The sequence below is a fragment of the Amblyomma maculatum genome, chromosome 11 (genome assembly GCF_055883805.1).
Source record: "Amblyomma maculatum isolate TAMU_Amacu chromosome 11, ASM5588380v1, whole genome shotgun sequence".
Taxonomy (NCBI): domain Eukaryota; kingdom Metazoa; phylum Arthropoda; class Arachnida; order Ixodida; family Ixodidae; genus Amblyomma; species Amblyomma maculatum.
Genome location: NC_139354.1, coordinates 30,693,222 through 30,720,275, shown reverse-complemented (window position 1 = coordinate 30,720,275; position 27,054 = coordinate 30,693,222). Strand labels below are relative to the sequence as shown.

Below are 27,054 nucleotides of genomic sequence, written 5' to 3'. Positions count from 1 at the left end.
GTTTATCCGCACCTGTTGGAAGAAAGAAGCGAAAATGGCGAACTGCTTCTACACATCAAGGACGACATGACACTGCGCTTGAGGAAGAGCTCGGTGCTGGCGTCTGATCTCATGTTCACCACGAACTCTGATGGGAAGTCCGAGAATACCCTGGTGAGCCGGTCCTTGAACTAGCTCTAGATATCAGTGATTACTTCGAGTGAAACGGCTTTTCTAGAATGATTTGTTGACAGAGCCTTCTCATGAAATTCCAAGTCATGGTGACCTGGAACTGCTATTTTATGCTTATTTTTCTTTCTCCTTGTAAGGATCCAAGAACAAGCGAATTAATTATGACCTAGAAATGCACAAAGCTGTGATGAAAGAGGTGGGAAAAGAGCGGGAAAGCATTCGATTTAATTAGTTTGGTTCTGTAGTTCTCAGCCATGGATGTTTCAAGGCCTTCTTGTGGACCAATGGAAGTGAAGGAGGGCGTTGGTGGGAGAAAATGGGTGGGAGGAGGGCAATCTTGTGAGGATTGATCCTGTAGTTCCGGAAGCAGATTGTGTAATTAGGATTGAGCCAAGGTTACACCGGCCTTTAAGAAAATATCACTTTAGTCAGGGCCACGACCTACAGAGGACATGGGGCAGAGGTGGCGCGTCCAAGTCGCTACTTATGCCGCCAGAAAAGATTTGACTCCTACCAACGCCGACTACAGACTCATCCAACAGTACAGTCGGCGCTCGAGTTTCACTAATACAGGCATTAACAAACAACAATGTCCGTAGGCACTCTCTTTCTTTCTCTTTCTAACGCGCTCTCCGTTTCCGCACTCTATTCTGGGTTGCTACGGCTCTGCTCTAAGAGCCAAATGCAACTCCGCTAGGTCATACCAGCTCAAGACCAACAGGAAGTCATTGGCACTCTGTCCCTGTAGCCACTGTATGTCAGTATCGGTATTCCGATCCGAGGGCCAGGTGAGCGCGCCAGCTGCCACAGCTGTTGCAAAGCGGATGCGAGGACGTTTGCGGCCTTCTCTCCCTCCGTATGACATACTGCATGCTCACCAGCCATCTGGCGTGGTGTGTGTGCAGCAGTTACGCGCATTGTCAACTTGGCAACAAATGGGCCATCCTGACTGAGGAGCAGGGGAAATAAAGCCTCCGCCAACTGGCGGTAGCTTCAGAAGCATCTCGGGTCCTCCCGATGCTGGGTGCGCTGCATGCCTCTCTAGCCGCGTTTGTAAAAGTAGATACACTGTGGTCACGTGACCAGTCTGTGTGCGCAGCGGGAAGCAAAGAGCGAGAAGCAGCCACCGCCGACTGACGATACATATAGGAGTAATTCAGGATTTCCTACTTTAGAACTCGTTTGGCGAATCGCGTCGGTGGTACGCCCTTAACACATGGCGGTGCAATTCAGCCTGGAAGCCACTACCACTGGGCACGAGCATCGGGTGCTGCCTGTAACCTCCCGGCGCGAACATACTAGTGCGAGCCGCATCGGCTGATCCGCAAGGTGGCCCGTTCAACAGAACAGAACTGTAGCCACAGCCTTCCGACTGTTCCTACTCGTGCTGGAAATTTCCGGCGCAACGTTTCGGCCGGTAGCCACGCCAGCGGCTTCATACAACACTTCCGACGTATATATATGGGGATACGGACTGGTCAAGCCACCAAGTGGCAGCTCTTTTTCCGTAGCCCTCCATCTGTAGCACCTGATGGAAATAAAGATTTGATTTGATTTGATTTGATTTGATTTTGCACTCGCCTACCACGAAATATTCCTTCGATCGCATATACTCCGACCAAGCACTTTAAATTTATTTGCGGTTCTCTAAAGCCTGAACGCCGCAGGCACATCGGCGGAATTGCCCAGCGCAGCTAGTCATAACAGCGCATTAGAAATCGCCCATTAAATGGCCGCCAGCATGCACTTCGAAGCACCTGAATCTGTCTTCTCACGACACGATAGTCCTTCGAATCATAGTTGTAGCGCCGTGCTAATACAATTATATATTTTGAGTAAAGATTGCTTGAAATTTTTCGTTTTTATGCATTACTTTTTGTGACCATTCCATTTTGCAGTGGAATGGTAGGCGTTTGGAAGAGCACCTGTACCACGATAGCGGGTACCAGTCGTCGGTGATGCTTTCTCAGGATGACCAAGCGTGGAAAGTGGTACGCATAGTTGTGATTTGATAGAAAATGCGCTATGCTCAAAACGGCTACTAAGTGCAGATCTTGGCTTCTCACTGAACTCAGCCAAAGTATAAACCTTTGTTTAATGTTCCGCAATTTCAGGAAGGAATACTGAGCCCAACCTTGAGAATCAAGCCACTCCTGGCCAACGAACGCTCAGCAGGAGCTCCCATCCTGCACAAACTATACGAAATTGAAGAACCGAAGATGAGCCTGGGCGAAAGTGGTTGGTAGAAATAATGAACAGATATGAACTCCTAATCGTTGTAAGCTTGATGTTTGAGCTGAGTTTCTGCTATTTGAATCTCATGCGACACAGAAGGTACGGTTGAGCGCTTTATTGAGCGTAATAACGTGTGAACTAGGGAGGAAAAGGAAAATTTGATTTCCGGGAATTACCTCAGAGTATAGCTACATTGAATCACAAATGAGAGACAAATGAAAGAGCAGAAAGGTGTAAAAGACGCGTGACTTGTTTTTAAATTCGGAACGACCTGTTTGGCTTTTCTGCCATTTTTTAATGCTGTTTTGCCTTCCATATAAGAAAATTATAAAAGTAATGCTTAAATACCGCCAAATATCAGCCCCGCATTAAGCTGTACCCCTTGTTTCAGGAAGAAGGCGAGACTGCGTGCAACCACAGTAATGTAGAGATTAAAGCGGAAATACACTTTTTACAAAGGCTCACTGTGGAGAACTTGAGGTTGAGCTGCGTGCAATATTTCTTGCAATATGCTGCATTCATTGAGCACACAGAGTTTTGGTTTCCAGAACTGTTAAAAAAAAACGAGGCAATCAAGTTTCCACCCTCAACAGGCTACGTGAGCAAATTTCGGTGTGTCGAGGGAGTTTTTTGATCATCTCTTTGAGGCTAGGCGGTACTGCTATTTCAGTCCGAAGTGTTAACCCCTGTGTACGTTTTCGTAAAAACGTGACCAGATTTCACCAAGAACAAGGAAAATTTTAATTCCTGTTTTCTGCAAAGCAGATATGTTGTTATATTTGCGTTTTCGGTGCCATGACAAAGATAATTATGATCAACAAGATTCTGATAACCAATTTTGATCGGAATACTGTAGGATCATGCTGTATTAAATGTGGCTGCATAGTCGTATAAAGGGATGCAAAAAAGCTGGTCATGAGAGGCAGATCACGCAGACAGCTAGAAATTTAAGTCGAAACCTGACAGAATGGAACAAAAAAAAAAAACGGCTCAAGCATCTCGGAAAGCGATCATGGAAAATTTAAAGGAGTGTAGATTTTTTTTTCGCAAGTTTCTGAACAGAAATTTTACATTGGCCTCCTTTCACATTTTCTTTTCTGTTGCCATTTCTGTTAACCAAGTGTGTATTCCCAAAACATCGTGTCTACAATACAATAAATATGCTTCAGACAATAACCGAACGCAATTTCTGTTTCGTGTGCACCTCTAGATGCTTACAATTTGCTATTCGGTTTTCCCTTCTTCTACGGACAAACGCAACAGGAGCGTAAGTACCAGCTTTCATTCGTTCGTTTTAATTGGTATGTTTCAAAAAGGCCAACAGCTTCCTCTAGTACGCCCAGACGCTTACAAAGCCTTGTTTAATGCAAAGCTATTTCACATAGAAGAGAGACGCGCGTTGGTTACTATCATCATGGAGAGTTTTTCGTTCCTCTTCAAATAACCTTTTCGTTAAGTTGGGAAGGAAACTAGACATAATTTTGTGATATGTGACACCAATGGTATTAACAACAAAAACATCTAAGCTGTCGCCGCACAGGCGATACGCGCTAAAGATCGAAAGAGAAAATATTTATTGCCCAGTTTAAAAAAAAAAAACAATTGGTTAATCTATTGGGAGCACTCCCTTGGCTACCATTTATGAGTTAAGAAAACAAACAAATAGGAGATATATGCGGCGCAGCAAAAGAGAAAAAAGCGCAAAGAAAAAAGACAACTCGGCCTCAAACAAAGGAAGTAAAGTTTTGGAGAAAAAAAATTTAAGCGAAGTATTAACAAGTAATCACGCAATAGAAAAATCGTTGCAGGTCGAGCAATACTTCTCACGTTAGGCCTAACACTGACTTCAGTGAACTCATATTCTAAAGTTTGTTTGGGCCACACCTTGTAGAGTCACATCCACCGGTTTCCTGGCGACTGAAGCAAATAATTTTAGAAAAACAGACGGCCACTGAAGCAAATAATTTTAGAAAAACAGACACCTCATTCGCGTACTTCTTATGGCATTATGGTTTATAGAAATAACTTTTTCTAAATCTTGTCATTTTCGTATTCCGCGGGTTAAACCCCACGCCATGCCAGCCTCTAATAGAATTACTCTTGCGATACAGCCTCGCAGGAAAAACGTCTGGAGGAATACGTGGTCGAATTGCACGTGGTTTCCTGCAGCAGCCACGAGAAGCAGTTTACGACAAACGAAGAGCTGATCGCTTACATTGCTGTCTTGTTCAACGCAGTAAGCATGCATGCATAGTCCTTCTTTCCTTGTGAAGATAAATGTGTTGCAGTAGGGATTTTCCTACAGCCTTCATGAAGTGTATATTGCGAAACTTCTGTGAACACCCCGCCGAAATTCCAAATCTGCTTTTCTGCGTAAGAAATAACAATGCGCTGAAAAAAGGTTCTGCTCTTCGGGCAGTATTCGAAAAAGAAAGAACCGAAAAGATGGAGGCACTGGACACATGAGCAAGCATGAGCCTAATTGCTTTGATATAACTATAAAGAAACGGTGTCAGACAACATATATCATAAGCCGCTGCCCGAGAAGGCAGCACAGTGAAAAGCTTTTCTTTCGATTACGTCACTAATGAAATATTTCATCGAGCTAACTAGGGGCTTGAGTTGTGGTGATTCCCACGCCAGAAGTTGACAGGTCGAATAAAAATGTAACTTAGGCCTTTCATGACTGGCCAACTTTTACAAGATATTTGGAAGACTTGACCTCACTATCTCTGTTTTCTTTGTGTACGTCTTAACGAGAAATGTTCTTTTATACTTTCGTGCATGTATTAGGTGAGGATGTTTCTCTTAACGACCATATTCATAATGTCATTGTTCTGAAATAGTTTTCTTTTTGCAACTTGGTGCAAAGCAAATAAGCGATTTATTGTAACACACTGTTCGGTCGACGCTGAAGTTTCCACCTTGACTGCCTACTTCAATGCGAAGCAGTGAATGGTTCTACTCCGCGAAAAACAAAAACAAACAAAAAACACAGCGCATCAAGGTACCTTACATGGCTTTTTGCCAAACTGAGAGATTCTATACAAGGGCAGACAGTAGGGCTAGTTGGCGTGTGGTGGTAGTAACAAACAACACAAAATACGAACAAGAAAGACAACAGGTCATATAGTCTTGTCTCGTCCTTTGCGTAATTGCTTAAGATGAGATTGTTCTACGCAACAGAAGCTTGACACGCATAGGTTTGTAAGAGAGAATGTCAACAACGGCCCAGTAAGAGGTTTCAAACATTGCAGGGCATTAACTAAAACGCTATTCATACACCACAAAAAAGCCGATGTTGATTCTGTCAATGAGAATCTCCCGCGCCATCTCCAGGACGGCTTGTGCTTTGCTAGTGCAAGAGCCAAGCCTTACAAATTTATTTAGAACGCCAGGTGTGCAATTAACGAGACAGTGTTAAAGGCCTCTTCGTGCAGAAATCCGTTGTTGTAGCCGCTGTCGGCGCTGTGAGTGAAACAACACGGGCAAGCTTCTGGCACATGATGGGCATTGATTCGTTTGCGGGTTGTGTGACGTCACGCGACCACGTGGCATCGCAGGAGTTGAAAAAAATCGGGCTCCTTAGCTGAGACGAACGCCCGCATAACTTTTCCTTTCGAACATGACAATTTCGTAACTAGCGTAGCTCCTGCAGTCTGCCGCTGGGAGGAGGTCGATGCTGTTTATCTTTATTGTAATGATTATTCAGTGTTTCAGTGCAGTGAACCCTTCGTGAAAACCTAACGCTTTTGCAAGCTTATTGCAGCTGGTTTGGTAGGTACCTACACAATATTAAATACACAATATTAAAAGACGCGTGAGCGGCGATGAACAATTTTTTCTTCCTTTCAGTGTGACACCCGAGGCTTTTAGAGATCATAGTTTACACATCTACTACTCAGTCTCTCCATCAACAGCATTATTAAAATTGTATATGACTCTCTGATGTCCAAATATGGCGGCAGCCTAGAGACTGTCAAACGTGCATCAAAATTACTGTGGCAGGCGTAATATAGAGTAAATTTAGCAGTTAGCACCAATAGGTAACAATATATCTTTCGTTGCTTCATTTTTCTTAGCTTCCCCATAAAATTTCTTTATATAAGCCATGGCGCACGTTTACCTTGGTACCACATCATTCCTATGCAAGCTTATATTCTAAATATTGCGGCGAATCGAGAATGTGTCATCTTCGTTACAAACGACCAGACAACGATTTTTTTTTTATCCTCAGCCGTATAGTGTAGCCCTGTAAGCATTCCTGATTACTAAAGCACCTCGAAAGAAGGAAACAGCGGTGATTACCTCAAACCAATTTGGAGCTTAAAGGATGCGAGAAGAAATTACTGCCTGGACGGCTAAATACAAACTATCAATGCCTTAGCTTAACTTCGCGCATGATAGCGTCAGTTTGCGAACACGCAAATAAAACTGAAATAGCCACCTACATTGCTTCATAAACAAATCGCGAGGCATTGCGCGTATATTTTACAAACTTCATTGGTAGCAATCCCGCGGGCTTGCAGGCACTTGTGAGGAGTGTCTATACGTACTGCGAACGTCCCAGCGCAGTGCTGATTCTGGTGTGTACGACGCGGTCATCACTTTCTTTACGTCTTATCGTACTCGTCTAATTAGGCACGCTTTCGAAATTAGACTAGCAGGCGGACAAAGAGCATACACGCAGTAGTTCCTCTATAAGTTCGCTGCAGCAGACATCATGACATTTGCTCGCACAAATTATTAGTTCATCATATTGGGAAGTGCGTTTCGTACGCGGCAGCAGAACAAGGTCTCAAGTACCTATAGTATCGCATAACCTTCTCTATGTGTTGCAGGTTAACATATGGTATGAGGGAATGGAAAATCCAAGGATCAAGACAAAAGTTATCGGAATCACCCGCAATACAGTGAGTATATATTTTTCACAGCATTAACGAAATATCTACGTTCACGTACTCCAACTTGACACTTGAGTAAAAGTAATGCTGTGTACTGGGAGCAAGATTTGGCTCCCGCTTGTATGTGGCCTCAACAAGTTATTTTGTTAATGCAATGATAACAATGAATCCTTGGAAGCTGTTCACCCAAGGCGTCAGAATCTTCACAGAATGGTTGCTTTGGAGATGTGTACTCCAAGAAAGAAATGACTTATTTGCGCGTAAAATTCACACAAATATTCTTCGGCAATTCAAACCATAGCTTTTTACTTTTTTTTAAAAAATGGGTTCTTTTTTCGGACATGACAGAATGATTCATGCCTTCACAGCACATAACTCGGACAGCACAGCCTTTTTTTTTTTTTTTTCACAAAGATGAATAATATCAATCCTTTCAATGTGAACCTCTGTATGTTGAGTCCCCTGAGTGAACTAGCAAACTCCGTTATTATTCCTTTGTTTCGTTTTGCTGGGGCCTTGATATAATTTCAGAATTTCAAAACATTGAAGTTTTATACCCATTTTCCTAATCAGTAAATGTATTTCTCAGTGACTAATATGCTAATATTACAGCCCTTTACCTAGAGCTGAACGATATGACTATACTCATATTATAATTGTTAGGCCAAAATTACAAAAATATAAGCGAAATAAAGCCCTACATTGAAAATCCTAAGCGAAATTAGGCACATATAATGCTATTAAACAGGAATTATGAAGGTGTGCAAAGTTAAACCTATTTCACGTCATTTGAACCTGAAACCCGGCAAAATAATTCCCTCTGCATTCTAACAGCCCATAAATAACGAATAAAAAGACTCAATGTATTAAATAATTAAGATAACTATGGGATGTAGCTCTGCTTTCTTAGAAAGTTTATTTTTTTTCATTTTTTTTTCCAAGAAATTTACTGCAGCATTTGTGAAGAGTGGTAGCCTTATTTAAATGTTTTGTTATTTCTCACAGAATGCTTCCGCCATATGCACGGACAATTACATGCTGTTTTAATAGTTTTCCTGGTGTATTCTTTTGTGTTCGCTTCCATTTCAGTAACATTCATTGTGGGATTACTATGGTGCATTTTGATTTTTGTTCCTTTAACTTGGCTTCCATATTAGCACTGGCGTACGGCCACAAATATCAGCTCTCAGGGGCTTTTTTTTTGCGCGAGGGCATTGTAAGCTATCTTCGTTGAGTGTTTCATATAACTGAGGAAACTGCTATCAAAAACAATTTAATTTTAATTGGTTCATAGGAAGGGAAAGGCGCAGTATCTGTCACACTTGTTCTGTGGACACCGCAACCGCGCCGTGAGGGAAGGGAGGAAGGTGGGAGTGAAAGTGGAAAGAGAGAAAGAGGAGCCGTAGTGGAGGGCTACGGAGTAATTTCGACCACCTGGGGATCTTTAACGTGCGCTGACATCGCTATCAAAAACAAATTACCCGCATTCGTGAAGCGATTGAAAAGCAACTGTACCTTTATGCTACCTTTCCTTTTTCATCGCCGTGTGTTAAAGACAAAAGGACGCAAACGCAGCCGACGAGGACTAAAACTTTCTTTAATTATGCGAGTGTAAACCATCTTCCAATTTGCTTAGCTTGGCATAGCTTATGATGGGAAGTGAGTTAGGAGAGGGGAAGAGGGTTAGGAGAGAGGAAATGGGTGACACTGCTATCACTTCAGCTACCGATCAAAAGCGAAGGGGCAGAGGGAGACAGCGAAGCACCAGTGTGCAACAAGCGATGTTGTAAACTTTTTGTATGATGTATATCCCGATGATAGAATTCTATGTGAAATATTAGGCTCATCAAAATCGAGCAATTCATCTTGCAGGACAAAGAGGACATCCGGTTCGTGTTTAACCGAGTTTTATGACAAAGGGTTTGAAGACTATATTACGTTTGAAGAGAGTCGAATGGTGGCATATTAAAAATGAAAAATTCTTGGTATTACAGAAAATTGACACCAAGTATAAGGTTTGCTGCCTTCGGATTAGGGGAGAGGAATAAAGAAATTATGACAAGTGACAATGAGTACACGTAGGAGAGAAAAGGGGCTCTAATCACAGGAATATGTAAATCTAAGCCAGTAGCAGGCCTTCTGCATAGGTACAGAGGCCAGTAAAAATAAAAGCTATAGAATGTGCAGATTATGCGCAGTCGCGAAGTTTGTGTACAGGCGAGTACTACATAAACGCACCAGATCACTGACAACAGCAAAGACGTGCTGTGTACCAATATGGGGAAGCGCCCGCCTCTGGTCAAGGGCACTGATTACGGTTCTTTGAAAATGTCTGCAGTCGAAACATGCTGAGAAACGGAGTGACAGTTTAGAGGCGAACAAGATCATAGAGGTTTTTCTACTTTTTTTTTTAAATTTACTAAACGTCTTTCGTGTAGGACGGGACAGGTGAAGTGAGAGAACATGGTTATTTGATGGCTCAGCAAACCCTCAACGAGTTCGCAGATTACGTCAACAGAACGTTCGGGAAAGACGCTGATGCTGTATACATGTTGACAAAGTGAGTTCTCCAGTTTTCCTCTTTTGTTTGGGTTCCGGAATAAATTCTACGTGATGAAATCGCTTTAGCTTAGCAGATTAGCATATTTGATATTAAGCTATTAATCAGCTTTGCTCCGAAATACACTTAGTTATCATGTAGACAAGTGCATTGGTTAATTTAAATTTGTAAGTTCTTGGCCACCTTATTTTCCTAGACCTTTTTGCTCAAATAGCAGTTTTTGAACAGGTCGCCGTTCAAAAGGTGGACCGTGTTCATTTAATGCTTCAATGCAATGCATATATTTATTCCTTCATAAAATGCTATTGCCTGCCCATGAAAAAATACAAAAAAAAAAAAACAAGACATATAATAAAAGAACGATGCCAGCCCATCAGCGTTGTCTTACATGCCATTAAAGGAAGCTCACTGTATCGGAGTCAGCATGCTTAACATGGATGATCGAGTGCATGGCCTGGACAAATATTAGTGTCGCTCCGCGTTGGTCGATGTGTCCGACAGCATTCTAAGCTGGCTATAAAGAATCCACTCTTGTACAGCATAATCGCGAGCCGAGTGGCAAGCACAGAACTGCGCTAGTATCCGTCGAGGCTACATGCTTGAGAGTTCGCAAGTGTGCGGGTGAAGTTACACACTAGGTGTTTTCAAGGAATGGTGTTCTTCCGAGCTAGTTGGCATGCAGGATACCCGCCATCGAGAATTTCTTCTTTGTGCGAAACTTTGCTTCAGTAATTTAAGCAACGTCCCGATACCAACGAACAAGCTTCGCGTAACCGTGTGGCGGTAATACCGTATATACAAAAGGTTTCGCACAATATTACGAGAGTAGCGAACAGACGTAACGTTCAGGCCGTATTATCAGCCACTTGCAAGCTTTCTAAGCTTTGTGCTATGAACAACCGAAAAAAATAACCAGCTTGTACAATAACACATCAGAAAAAGTTCACCAGGCGTAGGACTCGTGTTCTCTACTAGGTTTCCTTAAGCCGTGGGCCCATTTACATTGTTTTGAATGAGCGCGCAAGCGAACACTGCCGAAGCCTGAGCAACAATGGAGGAAGCTTCCTAGTGCACCACTGCAAAGTATGCTTAAATTGTCGTCCTTAGTTCGAAATCATCATTTTCTTGACGAGTGGAAAGGATCGAATCGAAAGAGAGATTGTAGAAGCATATTATATTAAAACACAGAAGGAAACAGAGGAGTGAGCAAGCCTTCCATTACGCTTATCAATGAGAAAATGCCTTCCTTAGAAGTTTTTCTATAGATAATATGGTTGTTTTTGACAATCTGGCCGTGTCCGCGCGGAATTCTTTTCGCCTTTTATGCCCTTGACGCAGACTTTGGTCTTGCCTCTTCATATTTCACTTTTTTTTTCACGTTTCTTGTTGGCCACACGTTATCACTCTTCACACGGTTGCTTTTATCGTTTTTAAATGTTTTTGTTTTGTTTATGGTTTCGACTTTTATGACTCTGACGCAGGCTTTCGTCTAATTACACATCTTGTTTCACTATTTTTTCCACGTTTCCCTATTGGTCATCATATATCGCTACTCATGCGGTTGATAACTATAGTTTCAGGTTTTGATGCTTTTGACAGGGTCATGCTTGCCTTCTTATTCTGCTGGTGTAGAGCGAAGAGAAGAAAGAGGAAAAAAAGTCCGTTGTTTTCCTCCCTCAATGCCTCGTTAAATATTGATTAGGTGGTTTGTTATCGTCTTTCGCGTTGGCATTTCTTCCGTTGTTCCGATGTATTGCGTCAGCTGTTGCTCCATGAGCATGCGATAGATATGTGATGATTGCATGTGTGATACTGCTTGGTTGACTACAAAAAGACAGGTTCGATGCAAAATAAAATTCAGTTGTTAGAGGTAATAGTCCTGTCATTCGTGTGCCTTCTTTCTCATCGTCCATATCGCCGTATTATTTTTTATATTCTGGTTTTGTTGGCATGATCCCTGTTGTGAAGGCCGGTGTGACTTTTGGGACCATTGCAGCCATGGCAGCGGCTGTTGCACTCACATCCACACTCTTTTTCTCGGTTATCTGCCGGGTTCGTAGTACACGTGCGAATGAATGCAACGCGGCTTCAATGTTTGGTAATACCGGTTATTCAGTGTACCCCTGTCTAAATGGCCTTATCCTTTGTATTTTGCTCTCTTCGCGCTCACTTGTGCCTTGCGCGCAGCCCTCTCACTTTCTCTCTCTCCTTCCACTTTCTGTCTACCCATGTGTCTATATGTAGCATCTTTTCGGTCTTTTCAGTAAAATTGTTAGTCAGCGATGTGTTCTTTTACTCCCTCCCCCCAAAGTTCATGTTGGTATCCACAACAGGTTGCAAGTTAGCGCGCTACTAATTGCGAAAAGTTAGCTTTCTGAGATGTTCAGAGGGCTTCTTGACAGATTTGTGCCACTGTTGGTGCTCATCAGAAAATAAAAAAATAATGTTATTTGCAAGCCTTTTAACCAGTTTAAGATATTTGACTACTTAACTATCACGCTTTGGCCTCTGATTCTAATTTGGAATGTGTGACTGGCAATTAGTAAATGTCATGCGCTGTCAAACACGCGGCTACCTATGAAGCTCTACCTCAACAAATTCTGGCAATGTAGCGCCAAAAATTAAGTGCTTACAATCAACCCAGCCTCAGTAACGGCCCCAGCGTCATCAATCAATGGCGAATGGGTGCGCCATCTCCTCTGTCGCGCATGGGTTGTATCTATCTGCAAGCAGCGGCGACCACCGCAACTCTGGTGGGAGAGAGATGATTACGTGGCGCCATTGATTGACGGCACTGGGCCAGTGCTTAGGCTTTGAAAGCACACGACTTGTCTCCTTGAGATCGCTAAAATTTGTTGAGTACCAGCGTCATAATTCTATAAAAGAACATTGATATTAGTTATTCCCCGCTTAGAATACCTAGGTCCCAATGTTATCACAAAAAATGTTTCAAGCTTACTATTGGACATCATTTCCTCTATTTCCTCGTATCCGCTTAAACTGCATGGTACTATCGCGTCGCAGAAGCCTGCTTCATATCTTCAAGAGCCAATTTTTAAAATTAGTAGCAGGTTCCCTTGGAAAATCTGCAAATTCATTATTTTTTTTTGTTCTTTCATCGTCGGACAAGAGCGTGCCCTTTATGTAGTCTTCTAAAACCACGCTCCACTTCATCATTTCCTCTAGATCTATATATAGTGAATACCTTACAAATTCTGCATATATCGAACTCCTTTTTTCGAAGCAAAAAATTTATAATATGAAAAAAAAAAGTGTTTTTGGTCTATTGGGCCAATACTAAAGATTTAACTTCTCTATAATGAAATGCACAAAGTGAGCCATTGGATGCGTTTGTACAAATCAATCCACTTTGTCGGTACACGGGACAAGCCGCATTCACCGGCTCCTATTTGTTTTTATACTTTCCTAATGCAATAGTTAATTAGCAACTATTGGTCTTAATTATTTGAGCAGGCCAAGCGTCTGATCTTGAAGGATATTTTGGGTCTAAAGGGAGCTTAGCGATTTGACTATAATGAAAGCTTTCTGAAAAATTACGGTTGCCAGAGTTTGGGGAGCAAGAACATGTTCCGACAGAGCTAAGGGTTAGCCCGATAGAGTTAAATCTGCAATTTAGAGGAAAACCCGGAAGTCCCTACAGTGGCAGAATGTAGAAAACATCCAAATTAGGTGAAAAGGCTTAAAGTCGCCGACAAGGCGCCGAGTTTAAAGTGTAATAATTTGAGACGAAAACCGGATACCCTTGGATCTCGAAACAGCATGGCGTTTGTTACGCCCGTTTATATACAGGAGAGCGCTCTATGAAGTGATTGTTTACAAAGGAGCAAGCCATGTTTCAGCGATGAAGATGTTAACAATAAAAACTTAACGTAAAGCAGCCTAACACAAGACGTCTAGATGGACGGCATGGCAAGACGAGATATAACCACGCAAACAGTCAGGGGTAAAGTCAGTTTCATCATCATTATCATCATTAGAGTTGTCAGCAGGACAATTATGGCCGAAATCTGTTTTTGGTAAGCGAAAGTCTCAGCATTCCGATTCGACATTCATTGCCCACGCGCACACGTTCATGGTTAAAGCGTAACTTTTGCATATATGCAGTGTGGTATATTGCATAACATCACGGCTTACGAATGTACGTAAATGAGCAGGCCTGACTTTATACACTAAGAGAGTAATGATTAATAAATACCTAAATGAATGTCTGTGAGAGCTTACGGAAACGATGCTCTGCCAGAGGAGCCACAATCGGGCGCCATTATGATGGGCGCGTCATAGCCTTGGAGGAGGAGGTAAGTGGCCCTCGAGTTATGCGGACATGATAGATTGCGCGAAAGAACTCAAACAGTACAGGGTACTGGTCGACCATGAGTGTGTGTATTATTTCACACAACTAACCCCTGTCTAACGCATGACACAAACAATCATTTTCCACTCAAGTACAGGAAACGTCAGAACAAGTTTATAGGGTTGAATGCCTGCGAAACAAAGGGGCCACTTCACTGAAGTGTACCGCAAGCATGTGGAGTAAGTAACGCCCTGTGACCAGAGCTTGTGGCAAAACGGTGCAAAATGTAAATTCAAAAAGCACTTTTCAGCCCTCAAGAAACGGCACCAAAAATTACCGGAATATGAATGTCGTGACAGCCGCACCTAATTCAACCAGGCTCTGGGATGACATGACAATGGTCAAATAGCATATCCGACGTTCCTTTCACCCGTGGCTAAAGTTACGCACGTTAGACTCAACACATATTTGACTGTTCTATGACAGCGAATAATATTTCCAATGTTGATAATTTCAGTCAAGACATGGCATCTCATTCGCACTCCAGCATAGACTCTGGCATCGCTGGTGAGTACCTCACCTTCTCAAGAAAAATGGAACTTTTCAAAACCGCCTTCATATGGCAGGTGCTATAAACACGGTAGTCTCTTGTCGAGCACTTATAACGCCGGTTACTATTGTAGACTTTAAATGAGGTTGAGCTCCTGATTCTCACTTTAAGGATGCGGTTACTAAGTGGTATAAAAACTTTCAAAATAATTTGTTCCCCTGTCTTCAAACACCGAATTTTTAATCTGAGCTATGTCGCCAGTCTAAGGCATTCCAAAATATCAGACACTACTCCCATATTCAATTAAATGTCCTCCGGCGTGTTTATTACACTTCAATTTTTTGCTTCATTTGCCGGCTTTGCTAGTCGACAATGTTCGGCGTAAAGCGGGCCAGATGGGCTCCACAAATTTTACCTCTGAAGCTTCTCTTCGTGAGTGTCTCTGACAGTAGCAGCTACTAGTGCTTCAGCTACCGAGATCAATCCTTGAAGGACAGCCAAGCGAGCACGGAAATTTGTGCAAGTTTGCCGGAGGCTACAAGAACCTGTTGGAGGTGTGTCCGCCAAATCCAGTCAGTGAAGCTGAAGCGTCTCTCGCGTTGAATAAAAAAAAATCAGGCACGATTAATGTTAATCATGCGGTGGTGCAAGCTTTAGCGTAGTGTTCCTGGGCGCATATCCCGAGTCTGTGCCTTTATCGATGTATACCGCTATCTCACGTGACCTTGAGTGATCTGATTGGTCAAAACGCGGAAACCGGGTGTTGTCAATACGGAACCGGAAGAGGTGGCAACATCATGTTCCGGCGTTTCCACTAATCAGATTACTCTAGGTCACGTGAGAAAGCGACACTTCGATAACGACGCAAACTCGGAATAAGGTCCCTGGAGTCCCCAAAGTCGATACTTCAGGAGGAATGAAGGGAGGACCATGGGGAGTGAAAGTCTGTAGGTGAGCCTACATTTATAAATGGGAGAGTCATTTTAGCACGGAAGCACTAACTAACACTGTCTAACACAACTAATAATCTTGTGACTTGCATGACATAGAGGTTAGCACTGTTCAACCTAGCGCAGACACAGGCCTTAGAAGCTTAGTTAAAGGAAAAGGAAAACGTCGTGTCAAACTGAATCGAACCAAGGAATTTCTCGAGTTAAGCGGGGATGCAACTTCTAGGTATCGCAGCATTTTTTTTATTTCCAGTTCATAATTAAAAAAGCAGTGTCATGAAAGTCCCGAATAAATACAAAATCACTAAGAGTACCAGCGAAAACCAACGCTGCACTGTGCTTCAAACACTCTTTGTCAACTAGATCCCGTCAGCCAGATCAAAGCCAGCTCAATCAAAATCACTATCCGTTCAGTTTTCTCACTTTGGGCATTGTAACTTGCGTTCAGGTGAGTCACATTTTCAAGTAAATGCTCCCTCGCTGAACGAGCATCCACTTCAGCGTGTCTTAGAGCCATTCTCAATTTCCACACACTTTGGAGATGCAGCAACATAAATAATTCGTACGGCACACCGCCTTGATTATGGAGAGGCTGAAGCCGTATGCAATACAGCGTAATCGGTAGATCCTGTCTGAAAGTCCTCTGCAAGATGTCCCGAAGAAATACTTCGTTCCAGTAACAAAGAAAAATATGGCTTATGGTTTGCGGTTTATGACAAATCATCCCTCCGCGGGCATTACTGATGTTGTTGTTGTTGTTGTTCTCCTCTAATTTCATGGCACATACCCACAACAGGGGGATCGACCAAGAATTGGGGTGCAGAGATATTAGATTTTGAGATGTATAATTACATCGCAAGAAAATAAATAGAAATAATTGCTAGGGAATGGAGAAGGAAGTGTAAATATGAAACACCAAAATAAAAAGGGTAATTACTAACGAACGCAGTAGGAGACTACTGAGACTTATATGTACTGATTAAAAATTCAAAGCATATTAGCAAGGCAGACGTTTCGTTTCTATTAGGAATTTTTAATGACGTTAAAAAGAGACCTGTGGCTGTACCCAAGCATGGCGGCACCGAACGATAATAAAATCTGACTGCTAAAATTAAAACCCAGCTGTTGTAACGGCTTCTCACTGTTTCGTGCTGTGCATTTCATGTCCTTATCTTCATCAACTTCCATCCTTGCATAATATATGCAAATGCTTCTGTTTTACAATGCTCTCTTAACGTGCGCTAACCGATCCTAAAATTCCATTCTCCATTACCAACAATGTCTCCGGTCTGTGATTTCGAAGATATTTGCGTGAGCCTGACCTTGTAACTCTAGCTTCGAACCTAAAGCGAACCTAAACGTTAAGTAGTTTCACATGCACATCGCATTTAGCCAACTTAGATAAACGGGCTGCAATTTTGTTTTACCATTTATTGCTCGAATTCGCAAACATTGTAGGACACCCGGAAGGTGGTTTCTTCATAACGTTAAAAGCACCGAGCGCTCCTGTTGATGTTTTAAGAACCTGTGCAGTGTGCCTTCCTTTGCCCCCATCACCCTTTTCTCTTTTCAGATTGATTCGCCGCCGCGTTTCCTCATTTCTACATGACTCCGCATACTAACTACCACTGGGCATTTTTCTTTCTTGCATGCCCCTTCCCTCTCCTCCCCGCGTTCATCTCTGTGTCATATCTTGCCCACGTGACGTCACAGCGTCACGTGGGTAAGACGTAACTGCGGCTGGGTCATGCTAAGGCTTGAAAGTGGGAGTATAGTATTGCTTTCGCAATAATAATCCCGTTCCGGGTTTTATTATAGAAGCCTGCTAGCTCAATTCAAGTGAGAATTGCATTGCATTCGGAATTCATTTATTAGCCACACCTCATTTCTCTACATAGGCCTCGCATTCATTGCGACGCTCTGCCTCACTTACAACGTTGCCGTCGGTGAAGACAGTGCTGGTAGCTACAAAGGAATCTACCCAGCCGCCCATGAGATTGCTCACGTGTGAGTGTTGAGGTAGTCTTTTTCAAGCTTATGCAATCCAATGTGCCACGTAGATGTGGAAGTCACGAATTATAGGTAGTGTTTCAGTAGAGCCAACTTTTTTCATACATTCTTGCCTCTTTAACATGGCCGTTCTTGGTCTGTACAATGGGCAGGATGGAAACGCAGGTAGCTAGTTACTTAATGCCACAAAATTTGCCGCATTAATAAGCCAGGGCCCGGTATTTCTTTTCATGATTTATGTAACTTTAAAGAAAGCGAAAAGTATGGCGAAATCTCCACTCAGTGATCAATTATTTTTATAGTTTCATGCTGCATACTGCAAATATGAAAGGCCCGTCTCCGTTTCATTTGTATAGCAGATATGGCTATGACGAAAACGCTCTATACAGTTGGCGTAAACGCTAAGATGTGACTAAGAACAAATATGAAGTCTCTTTGTATCGAAATCAGTGAATTGCATCTGAAAATAAACCAAGACACCGAAAGCTCAGATTGGCTATAACCGACACTGCTATTTAAGAATTCACAAATTTATGCTTTACATGCAAGAATGAGTGATTGATGGGCATGTGATAATAAATTCTGCAAATAAATTGATCAATTGTACTCTTTATGGTGCAAACAAGGTATAGGTTTCACCCTGTTTTTTTAGAACTTCATTGCAACACGTTGTTTTAATCTCTGTTTACGAAAACATCGCTTAAAATTGTAGGACTTTGAGCGGGGCAGAAAACTTCAAACATTCGCTGTGAGCAACCAGGACGCTGCCCTGCTTCGCCAACACATGTGGCCTTATGTCTGAAGCACTGAGAAGACAGCCTTCTTTCTTATGTGCAGCCTTCAGCAATGGAAAGGTAACCTAGGTAGAATGCTTAGTATATGCTATTTTTCCCAACAATGAAATCTATTGCTTACAATAGTGAAGACCGTTACAGACTTTGTGAACTACCTCTACTGCCCAATTATTTATTGCGTTGAGAATTTTGATGGGGTAATCCACGTTTCTGGTTCCTCTGCAGTCTAGGCGCTGTTCACGACGGCGGCCCAGGAGTGAACAGCATCCCTAACAACCCCGGGGCGAAGAATTGCAGCTGGGGAGAAGGATACCTTATGAGCTACGAGGACGGTGGACGCAAGAAGTACCAGCTGTCTTCATGCAGCAAAGCCCAGATAAGGGCGTTACTCAGGTGACTGTTGCGGCGCGAGCCTATTCACCGCGAAATCGACCTAGAGGTAGCGCCACCGTTGCTCCGATAGTGGTGATCGGCAGCCGGCGGCGCTCGCAGAAACGCCCGAGGCGTATGTCTCCTTCCGAGTATACGGCGTGTTTGTTGGCGGTGAAAACGTGGGTTATGCGACGCATTAGCGATTTACTGTGTAGAGTGTTCCAATATGGCAGAAAGCAGAAAAAAAAAATTCGTAGATTTCGCCAATGCAGCAAAAAGAAAAAAAAGATGCGCGGATTTTATTAAAACAAGACACGCAACCACCCGTCTTTTAGATTTGCTGCTTTTTGCTTTTTGCGGGGGAGGGGGAGGGGGGGATATCGCATACTTCTGCCTCTATAATTTTCTAGTACGGCCGAGTATACTTGGCATGCTGGCAAAAGTTCCATCGACTCGTCGGATGCTCGCGCGGGGGCGGCAGGGAACAAAGAGGCCGACAGGATAGCTCGAGCATACACTACTTTCGATTCTAGAGGCAGTTCGCGCTATGTGAAATACGAGCACGTGCACAAATGTCCTGGCATTCACACTACGCTTATAATAGAGCACCTTATAGAAGACCCCCCTTTTCATCTGGAGGCCATCGAGGGAGCGTTCAAGATAAGCGTGTTCCTAATGTAGTCCACACCTCTCCTATAAATGCTGATGTTTGTGTGAATATTCACAGAAGTAGCCTGTATAATTCATTTGTTGCAACTATTTTAATCCTGCAAAGTTATCAAGTGAAAAACAACCCATGTTTTACGTATTTTTTATTTAAATCGGGAATTTAGTGCATGCTTGGCTCAAATGGGCTCAGCCCCTGAATAAAAGCCAATGGATATCCGGAGCAAACAAATATCACGGCAACGTTCGAACTTGGTTTATAAAGTGGCTACGTCTCTCGTAAAATCGCAAATGGAGTTAGCAGGGACAATAGTATTGGTACTCTTGAAATCGGCATGCTGTCTCAAGCAGTTCCAGGATGACGCTTTAGAACGTAGACAGAGGCGTGACTATGTGAGTCAAATTGCCAAACAGTATCGGTATCTGTTTCAAATGGTACGCAGCTCGCCTAATGCTTTCTTTTTTAAAGTGAGAAAACCCACGTGCGTGGGACGTTTGTAAATAAGAAGTGCTTTTCTTTTTCTCCGTTCCAGGAATAGGTCAGAGGATTGCCTGCGGGAGAAATCTGACAAAGATTACATGACGAGGCACAAAAAACTTCCCGGGCAAATGATCGCCGAAGAGGAATACTGCAAAATCTTGTTCAAGGGCCGGGGCACTGGAATGGCGGTCACGGTGCGTTAAACCAAATCCCCCATCATGCAGTACATTTTAACGATTGAATTTCTTTAATTCATCATGTTTAGGTCTGTGTAAGGCTTAGTATAAGGCGTAACCAACATCCGTGTTATATTCAAGTGGAGCTGGAGGCCTTTAGGAGCTGCACGCATTGTGTTACTGGAGGCATTCCGCAGGCAAAGTACCTTCAAGTTGCGTAAATGTGAATAGGTTCGGTAGGAGTTCCGAAAACCAGTCTTAGGGCTTGAATGAAAGATAGTACTGCGAGCAAAAAACGAGCGAAATGCTCTTATCTGCCGTTAAGCACAAACATTGCAAGCATCCTATGCTCGTTTTTGCTGAGCGAATTTTATCAAGAACTGTGTATAATTTTGCCAAGTGCTGCATTATTTGTTTTCTCTTTAAAAATTCTGTGCCGCATGAGAACAGAAAGAGGAGAACCCGATTTTCGGGTGGATTGCTGTCAATGTTTCACGCTCGTTGATGTTAACACGGTCCCCAAGAAAAGCTTCCGACTTAAATGGCAGTTGCTATACGCGGCGCGCTGAGCTCCTTTGAAAGAATTTGAAGCATGGCCACCACGTTAAAAAAACGAGGGAAATACGCAGCAATACACTCGAATGTTTGAGCGCTGTTTGATAATGAAATGTTTTCTACAGTGCCGTATTTTCGTCATGGTACGTTAGGAGCCTTCTGAAGAGCTTTCGATCTTCTGAGCTACGACAATACACAATACGGCACTGCATAATATTTAGCACTAAAATAGTTTTGCTTCTATTACAAAAGGACAAAAATACTAAAAACATCAATTGAGGGAAGAGAATTTTCTCTAGTAATTGCCAGCGAGGTCATAATCATTATTATCATCAGCCGGACTATACCCACTGAATGGCGAAGGCCTCTCCCATTTTCGTCCACTTAGCCCGGTTCTGTGCTAGCTGCATCCACTTGATCCTTGCGAATTTCTTAAACTCATCCACCCACCTAATTTTCTGCAGCCCCCTGATACGCTTACCTTCGCTTGGAATCCAATTGGTTACTCTTAAAGGCCATCGGTTATCCTCCCTTCGAACTACATGCCCTGCTCATGCCCATTTCTTCTTCTTAATTTCCACTAGAAAGTCGGTAACTTGAGTTATTTCTCTGACCCACTCTGTACGGTTCCTATCTCTTAATGCTACCCCTAATATTTTTCGTTCCATGACCCCCCGCGTTGTCCTCAACTTACGTAGAACCATTTCTGTTATACTCCATGTTTCAGCCCCATAGGTCAGTACCAGTAGGATGCAACTGTTATGCACTTTCCTCTTGAGTGATACCGGTAAGCTGCCAGTCATAATGATTGATTACCTTCCAAATACGCTCCACCCCGGTCTCATTCTCCTAGTTATTTCCACTTCGTGGTCCGGGTCTGCGGTCACTGCCTGCCCTAAGTAGACATATTCGCCTACCAACGCTTCGCTACTACTCATTTTAAGCCGCTGTTGATTTCGCAGGCTCTTCAGCAACACCTTAGTCTTCCGCATATTAATCTTTAGGCCTACCTTTCTGCTTATCCTGTCTAGATCATTTATCATTAGTTGCAGTTGGTTCCCTGAATCACTTAATAAGGCAATGTCATTAGCTAATCGCAGATTACTCAGGTATTCTCCGATGACCCAGATGCCTAGCTGGTCCCATTCCATGCCTTTGAATGCACTCTCTAAGCAAGCTGTAAATATCACTGGGGAGATCCTGTCTGCTTGCCTAATACATTTCTTAATTGAAATTTTATCACTTTCTTTATGCAGAACTATGGTTGCTGTGCAGTCGCTATAGATATATTCCAGTACTTTCAGATATGAATCATCTACATCCTGATATCGCAATGCCTGCATGGCCCCTGAGGTTTGGATAGAGACAAATGCTTTCTCGTAGTAACGAATGCTATGTATAGGGGCTGGTTATATTCCGAGCCCTTTTCTATCACCTGGTTTTTAATGTGGATATTATCGATGGTAAAGTACCTTTGCCAAAATCCTGCTTGATCCTTTGGTTGATTAAAGTCTAAGGTTGTCCTGATCCTATTAGTGATTACCTTGGTAAATACCTTGTACGTGACTGATAGTAAGCTAATTGGCCTGTAATATTTCAAGTAATATTTCAAGTCCTTAGCATTCCCTTTCTTAGGAATTAAGATAATTTTAGCGTTTTGCCATGATTCGGGTACCTTCGATGTCATCAGACATTGCGTATACAGGATGGCCAGTTTTTCTAGCACGATATCTCTCCGTCCTTCAACAAATCTGTAGTTGCGCAAACCTTCTCAGCTGCTTTCCCCCTTTTGATATCTTCCAAGGCTTTTTTAACCTCATCCTTCGTTACTGGTGGAACGTCTGATTGCTCTTCATTACAGCCAATTTCATTCTTGTCCTGATTACTATAGCTACTGTATAGATCCGTATAGAGTTCTATACGGACTCATCGGCTATCTTGATTATCTTGTCCATGTTAGTAATGACATTTTCTGCCTTGTCCCTCAGTGCGTACATCTTTTTGCCTACGGCTAGTTTAACCTCTACCGCTTTCAGGCTACGACTATTCTTTAGAGCATGCTCAATTTTCCCCATGATATATATATGTTGACCACCTTGCGCCTACTGATTAGCTTTGATATTTCTGCCACTTCTATCCGGTCTGTTGGGTTGGAGGCTTTCATACTTTGGTGTTTCTTAATCAAATCTTTCGTCTCCTTAGACAGTTTGCCGGTATCCTCTCTAACGATTCTACAGCTTATTTCTGTTGCACCAGCGAAATACGCTTTATCATATTCTGTCGAGTGTAACATGGGACTTTTAAACCGCACTTGGATGAATCATTGTAGCTTTCTATTGAGGTGTCGATCTCTAATCATGCTTTCCCGACCAGAACTAGTTATATTATGTTCACTGTTTGTCATGGCGGCTTCCGCGAACGTTCAGTCCACTGTTCCTAAAAGGCATCTTCTTCTATTCTGGTTTTGAGACGGGTGATTGATAAAAAATAGTTACGCCTTGTGCACGTTATCTGTGTGTCTGCACTTCAGTTCAAGTTCTTTTCAGCCTCATATTTTCTGTTTGAATCTCCATCGCTCTTTCGTAAGTCTCTCTCGTTTCATGAGTGCCGATTTCTTTGCTTTCTAACCTAGGCAGCCTTCTGTTTCCCTCGTTAACATAAGACAATGAGATCAGTACGTTTTTGCTGCTTGCGTCCAAGCCTAAGATAATCCACTGCAGAAGGTTAAGCAATCATACGAAGGGCTTTTTAACTCTTTTTAACTCACGCTGATTCTAAAGCTAAACTGCGAAGCTTAGTTTCACGCCTTTTACATTTTATAGTTAATAAAGGTAAGGTGCACATTTTTGTTTCTTTCAGGGAGAAGAATCGCTGAGACAATGTAATATGCAGTGCTGCCTTAGAACCTACTACGGGCCTGGCAAATGTCAGAAAGAACGTCTGCTGGAAGGTATGGCCTGTGGAGACGGCTTGGTACGTACGTTCGCTCGTCCTAACATTTAAAAAATACCTATCGTAAATTCATGATAGTTATATGCGAAATTATTGCTTCGGGAAGAAGACTTAAAGTTACAAAAAATGTTTAAGCTTCATACCTTCGGCGCTTATCCTTTCTTCAAAAAAAGTAAGGGGACTTAATGAGCCCAAAGCCACGTTTTTGATTGCAGAGATAAAAACGAAACCGTCTACTCATGTTCGCACTTCAGAGAAGGACTTACCTGGAGGTCCCGCTCTCCAGGTTAGGTCTCCCCCTGTCTCTACCAGTTTTACATTCGCTTGGTGCGATCACTAAACTATTTGCATTGGGTTGATAATGAAGGTTTCTCCGTGGTTTGAACTAGAAGGTTGAATCGCTCTTTTACATTTCTTCGAAGTCTTATTTTAAATCACGTATAATGTTGCTTATTTTACTTTAATTGCACTTCTGTTGTTTCTCATCCGTGCATTTTTCAAAACTGCCACTTGGGGCTTATATTTTTGCCGTAGTCTTCTGTGGCAATTTCCATATGTATGTCCCTACACCATGGTGAATCCCCGCATATCCGTATGAGCCATGTATGTGCCATGTTTCAAAAGCCGTAGTTCTGAGCCACTTCGTGCGGATTGTATTGCATTTCCAGCGTTCCAAATTTCTTGATGGTATAAAGATTTTTTGTCCTACCCTCTCCAATGGGAAGGACCTCCACTAACTCTAAATCAGCGCCGTTACACGGCTCAAAAGCAAACCTCCCGGGCTCTGCACTTTTGACAGAGACTGCACTTCTCTTTTCCTCGTGTCAGGCTCATATTCGACCGTTCGTATTCTTTCCAAGCGTTCGACCCTCTTGTCTTCGGTAGAAACCGAATATATTGCAGCGGATTCGATGAAGATCTATTGAGAGCAAGGAAAAGGAAAAAGGGCGGATCGAGAAGAGACGCCTTAAACGTTCGTTTTAATTGCCGTTCGCTGTGCGTCTCTGGCCCCGGCCTTAATAAATAGTTTTCGCCAATTTGACCGTAATATTCTACCGAGGCGCTCGCGGTGCAATCATTAAGCACTAAATATTGTGCAGCTGTAACTGCTGATTCGTTGGTGGCGTCGACTTGTCGCCCTTTGACCGCTGACCCGTGTCGTGCAACCGACAAACGGGATTAGCTGTACATCTAAGCTTCAAAACAAACTCCGGGTGCATTAAATGGCTCCTCGCAGCCCTGTAGGGTGCTTCGGACTTAGGAAGAATGGTTGATCCTCTATCAACGAGTCAAGCGATACGAACTGTGGGACGCTGCCACAGAACAGTTTCCTGTGTCGAGCAGCGCTTACGTGGTTCGAAAACCACTTTTACGCTCTCAATGAATGGCAACGCTTTGCTATCGAATTGAGAGCGTATTGGTCACTTCTCCGCTCTGAGCAAGGGGGCCGAACACAATCTTGCATAAAGGGCTGAGCTAGAGGGAGAAGCTCGCACAACCTACAAACCAAGGTGCTGAAGTTGTATGAAACGAAATGTCAGGTGTCCAAAAAAGATAACATCGGGCATTTGAAAATTATTTATAGAGTGTTTCGGAAGATGGCTAGAAATGTCTGATGGCGAACTTTACCGGGAAGCCGTCTCTAATGTCATTCGCAGGTCCCTATATTTGAAGTGTTGGTAACACGTTGCATCACGCCGAAACTGCTGCAGCTCATGTCCCCCCCATCTCCGCCCATATAGCCGGCATTGAAAAAGCTTCCTGGCATCGATGATAAGGCAGTTCGTTCTTGAGGAACTCTAGTAGTTCGAAACCTTAGCGCAGAGTCCACCATCCGCATCCGGCGAAGAACATCTCCCGTGGAGTGCCATCTATACTTTTTCGCTCCATGGCATAGTGCGGTGTGTCAAGCCAGCACTGTCGCTTTCCCAATTGCCTAACAAAAAGCTTAGATGGTCACGTACTTTCGGCCAGCTACAATGCATAAGTACCGTAAATAGCAGTACCGAACACTCACTCGCTCTTTCCGGAGCGTAGTAACATAGCTTGAAGCTGCTTTCGTCTGCTCAGTGAATCATACCTTGTCGAAACCTTGTAAGGAAGTGAATTCCTGCCACGCCGTTCACGTGCATCACCAATGCGGCATCGAAAGACACATTGTTCGCCACTGCCACAGCCGTCCAGTTATCAGATGTAGGGGCATGAACACAGATCCGCGAAGTAATCATGCTTACTACTCATTGTGGCGATGGCCAGCGACTTCGTAAGGCTGTCAACAGATTCATGAATAGCGCAGCCCCTTTCACGCCTCTGATCAAAGTTTCGCACACCCGCCTTCCCTTCCTAGCCGCAGCGCCGCTTTAACTCCCACCATTCTTCCTTTCCTTACGACGTGGTTTAAGTGTTCACAGAAAGGGAAGGACAGGTACTCCTGTAAACCAATTTTACCACCTGCAAGACCTGGAAATAATGTTTCACCACTGGCGCAGAAGCAGAAGGTGAAGCCCGCTTGCCGTCTGTGAATGAGTGTTAGCGTCGCAGAGCACTTTGTACTGCTCAGTCATGATTGGGGCTAGCGCTGCGCCCTGTTAAGTCCTCTTGTTCATACTTCATGTTTTCTCAATGTCTCAGCCAATTAGAAGCATCAACAAGTCACCTCGAATTTACTCCGAAGCCCTTCACTACGGCACCCGTTTCTCTCTCCGCTTTAACTTCCACCATTCTTCCTCACCTTACGACGTGGTTTAGGTGTCCACAGAGAGCATGAGGGTTCACAACACCCTCAGTGAACTGGTGGAGCCCACCGCATTTCCCAACTAGGAGAGCTCTCAACTACTCCAACTGGTCAGCACATTCTCTCCTTTCTCCAACTTAGGCCGTTAGGTTCCCCTCCAGTAGAAACTTATGCTGTTCCAAGGACAGTCAGCGGTCACCTCGCTGCTCACCCACTTCCTAAAACACGCCTTCATTGCCTAAACTAAATCATTAATGGTGTCTTAATTACACGGGTAGAGTCTCATTATAAAAAGTTAGATCTTGAAACTTCAGAAAAGATCCTGACGGTATTTATGAATCTGTTAAATTTCTTCAGTCGCGCTAAACGGCGCCCCGCCTCTCTACCCTCCCCTCCCTCCCCCCCCCCCCCACAACTCCTCGCAAGCCCTTAATGCAAATCTATCCATTCCTTCTGCATGCTCTAAGCAAGTTGTTCATAGCAAAGTAGTGTACTGATTGTAACGTCACTTCATTTCTCTTCTGGTTATGTTCCAGACTTGCCGCAAAGGCATATGTGATAAACATGATTTGCCGGAGTGAACATCATCAAGAAGGACGAGCACCGGGCCAAGCACCAGGACAAGATGAAAA

General features: G+C 43.2%; 1 protein-coding gene across 1 annotated transcript; it reads left to right on the top strand.

The window, feature by feature from the left end:
- The first annotated feature begins 51 nt into the window (after positions 1-51).
- On the top strand, positions 52-27,054 carry LOC146173355 (venom metalloproteinase antarease-like TserMP_B). Its single transcript, XM_084585174.1, has 12 exons — positions 52-153; positions 2,070-2,162; positions 2,286-2,409; positions 4,518-4,642; positions 7,248-7,319; positions 9,749-9,870; positions 14,700-14,749; positions 17,581-17,689; positions 18,712-18,879; positions 20,058-20,199; positions 23,596-23,709; positions 26,959-27,054. Exons 1-12 carry the CDS (start codon positions 67-69, stop codon positions 27,001-27,003), a joined length of 1,251 nt encoding a protein of 416 aa, XP_084441300.1. The 5' UTR covers positions 52-66; the 3' UTR covers positions 27,004-27,054.

Excerpts from the sequence above, each read along its gene's own strand:
- LOC146173355 (XM_084585174.1), top strand. The coding sequence starts at position 67 with ATGACACTGCGCTTGAGGAAGAGCTCGGTGCTGGCGTCTGATCTCATG. Across the intron at positions 7,320-9,748 it reads TCGGAATCACCCGCAATACA|GACGGGACAGGTGAAGTGAG; the intron begins GTGAGTATATAT and ends TCTTTCGTGTAG. Across the intron at positions 17,690-18,711 it reads GCCCATGAGATTGCTCACGT|TCTAGGCGCTGTTCACGACG; the intron begins GTGAGTGTTGAG and ends GTTCCTCTGCAG.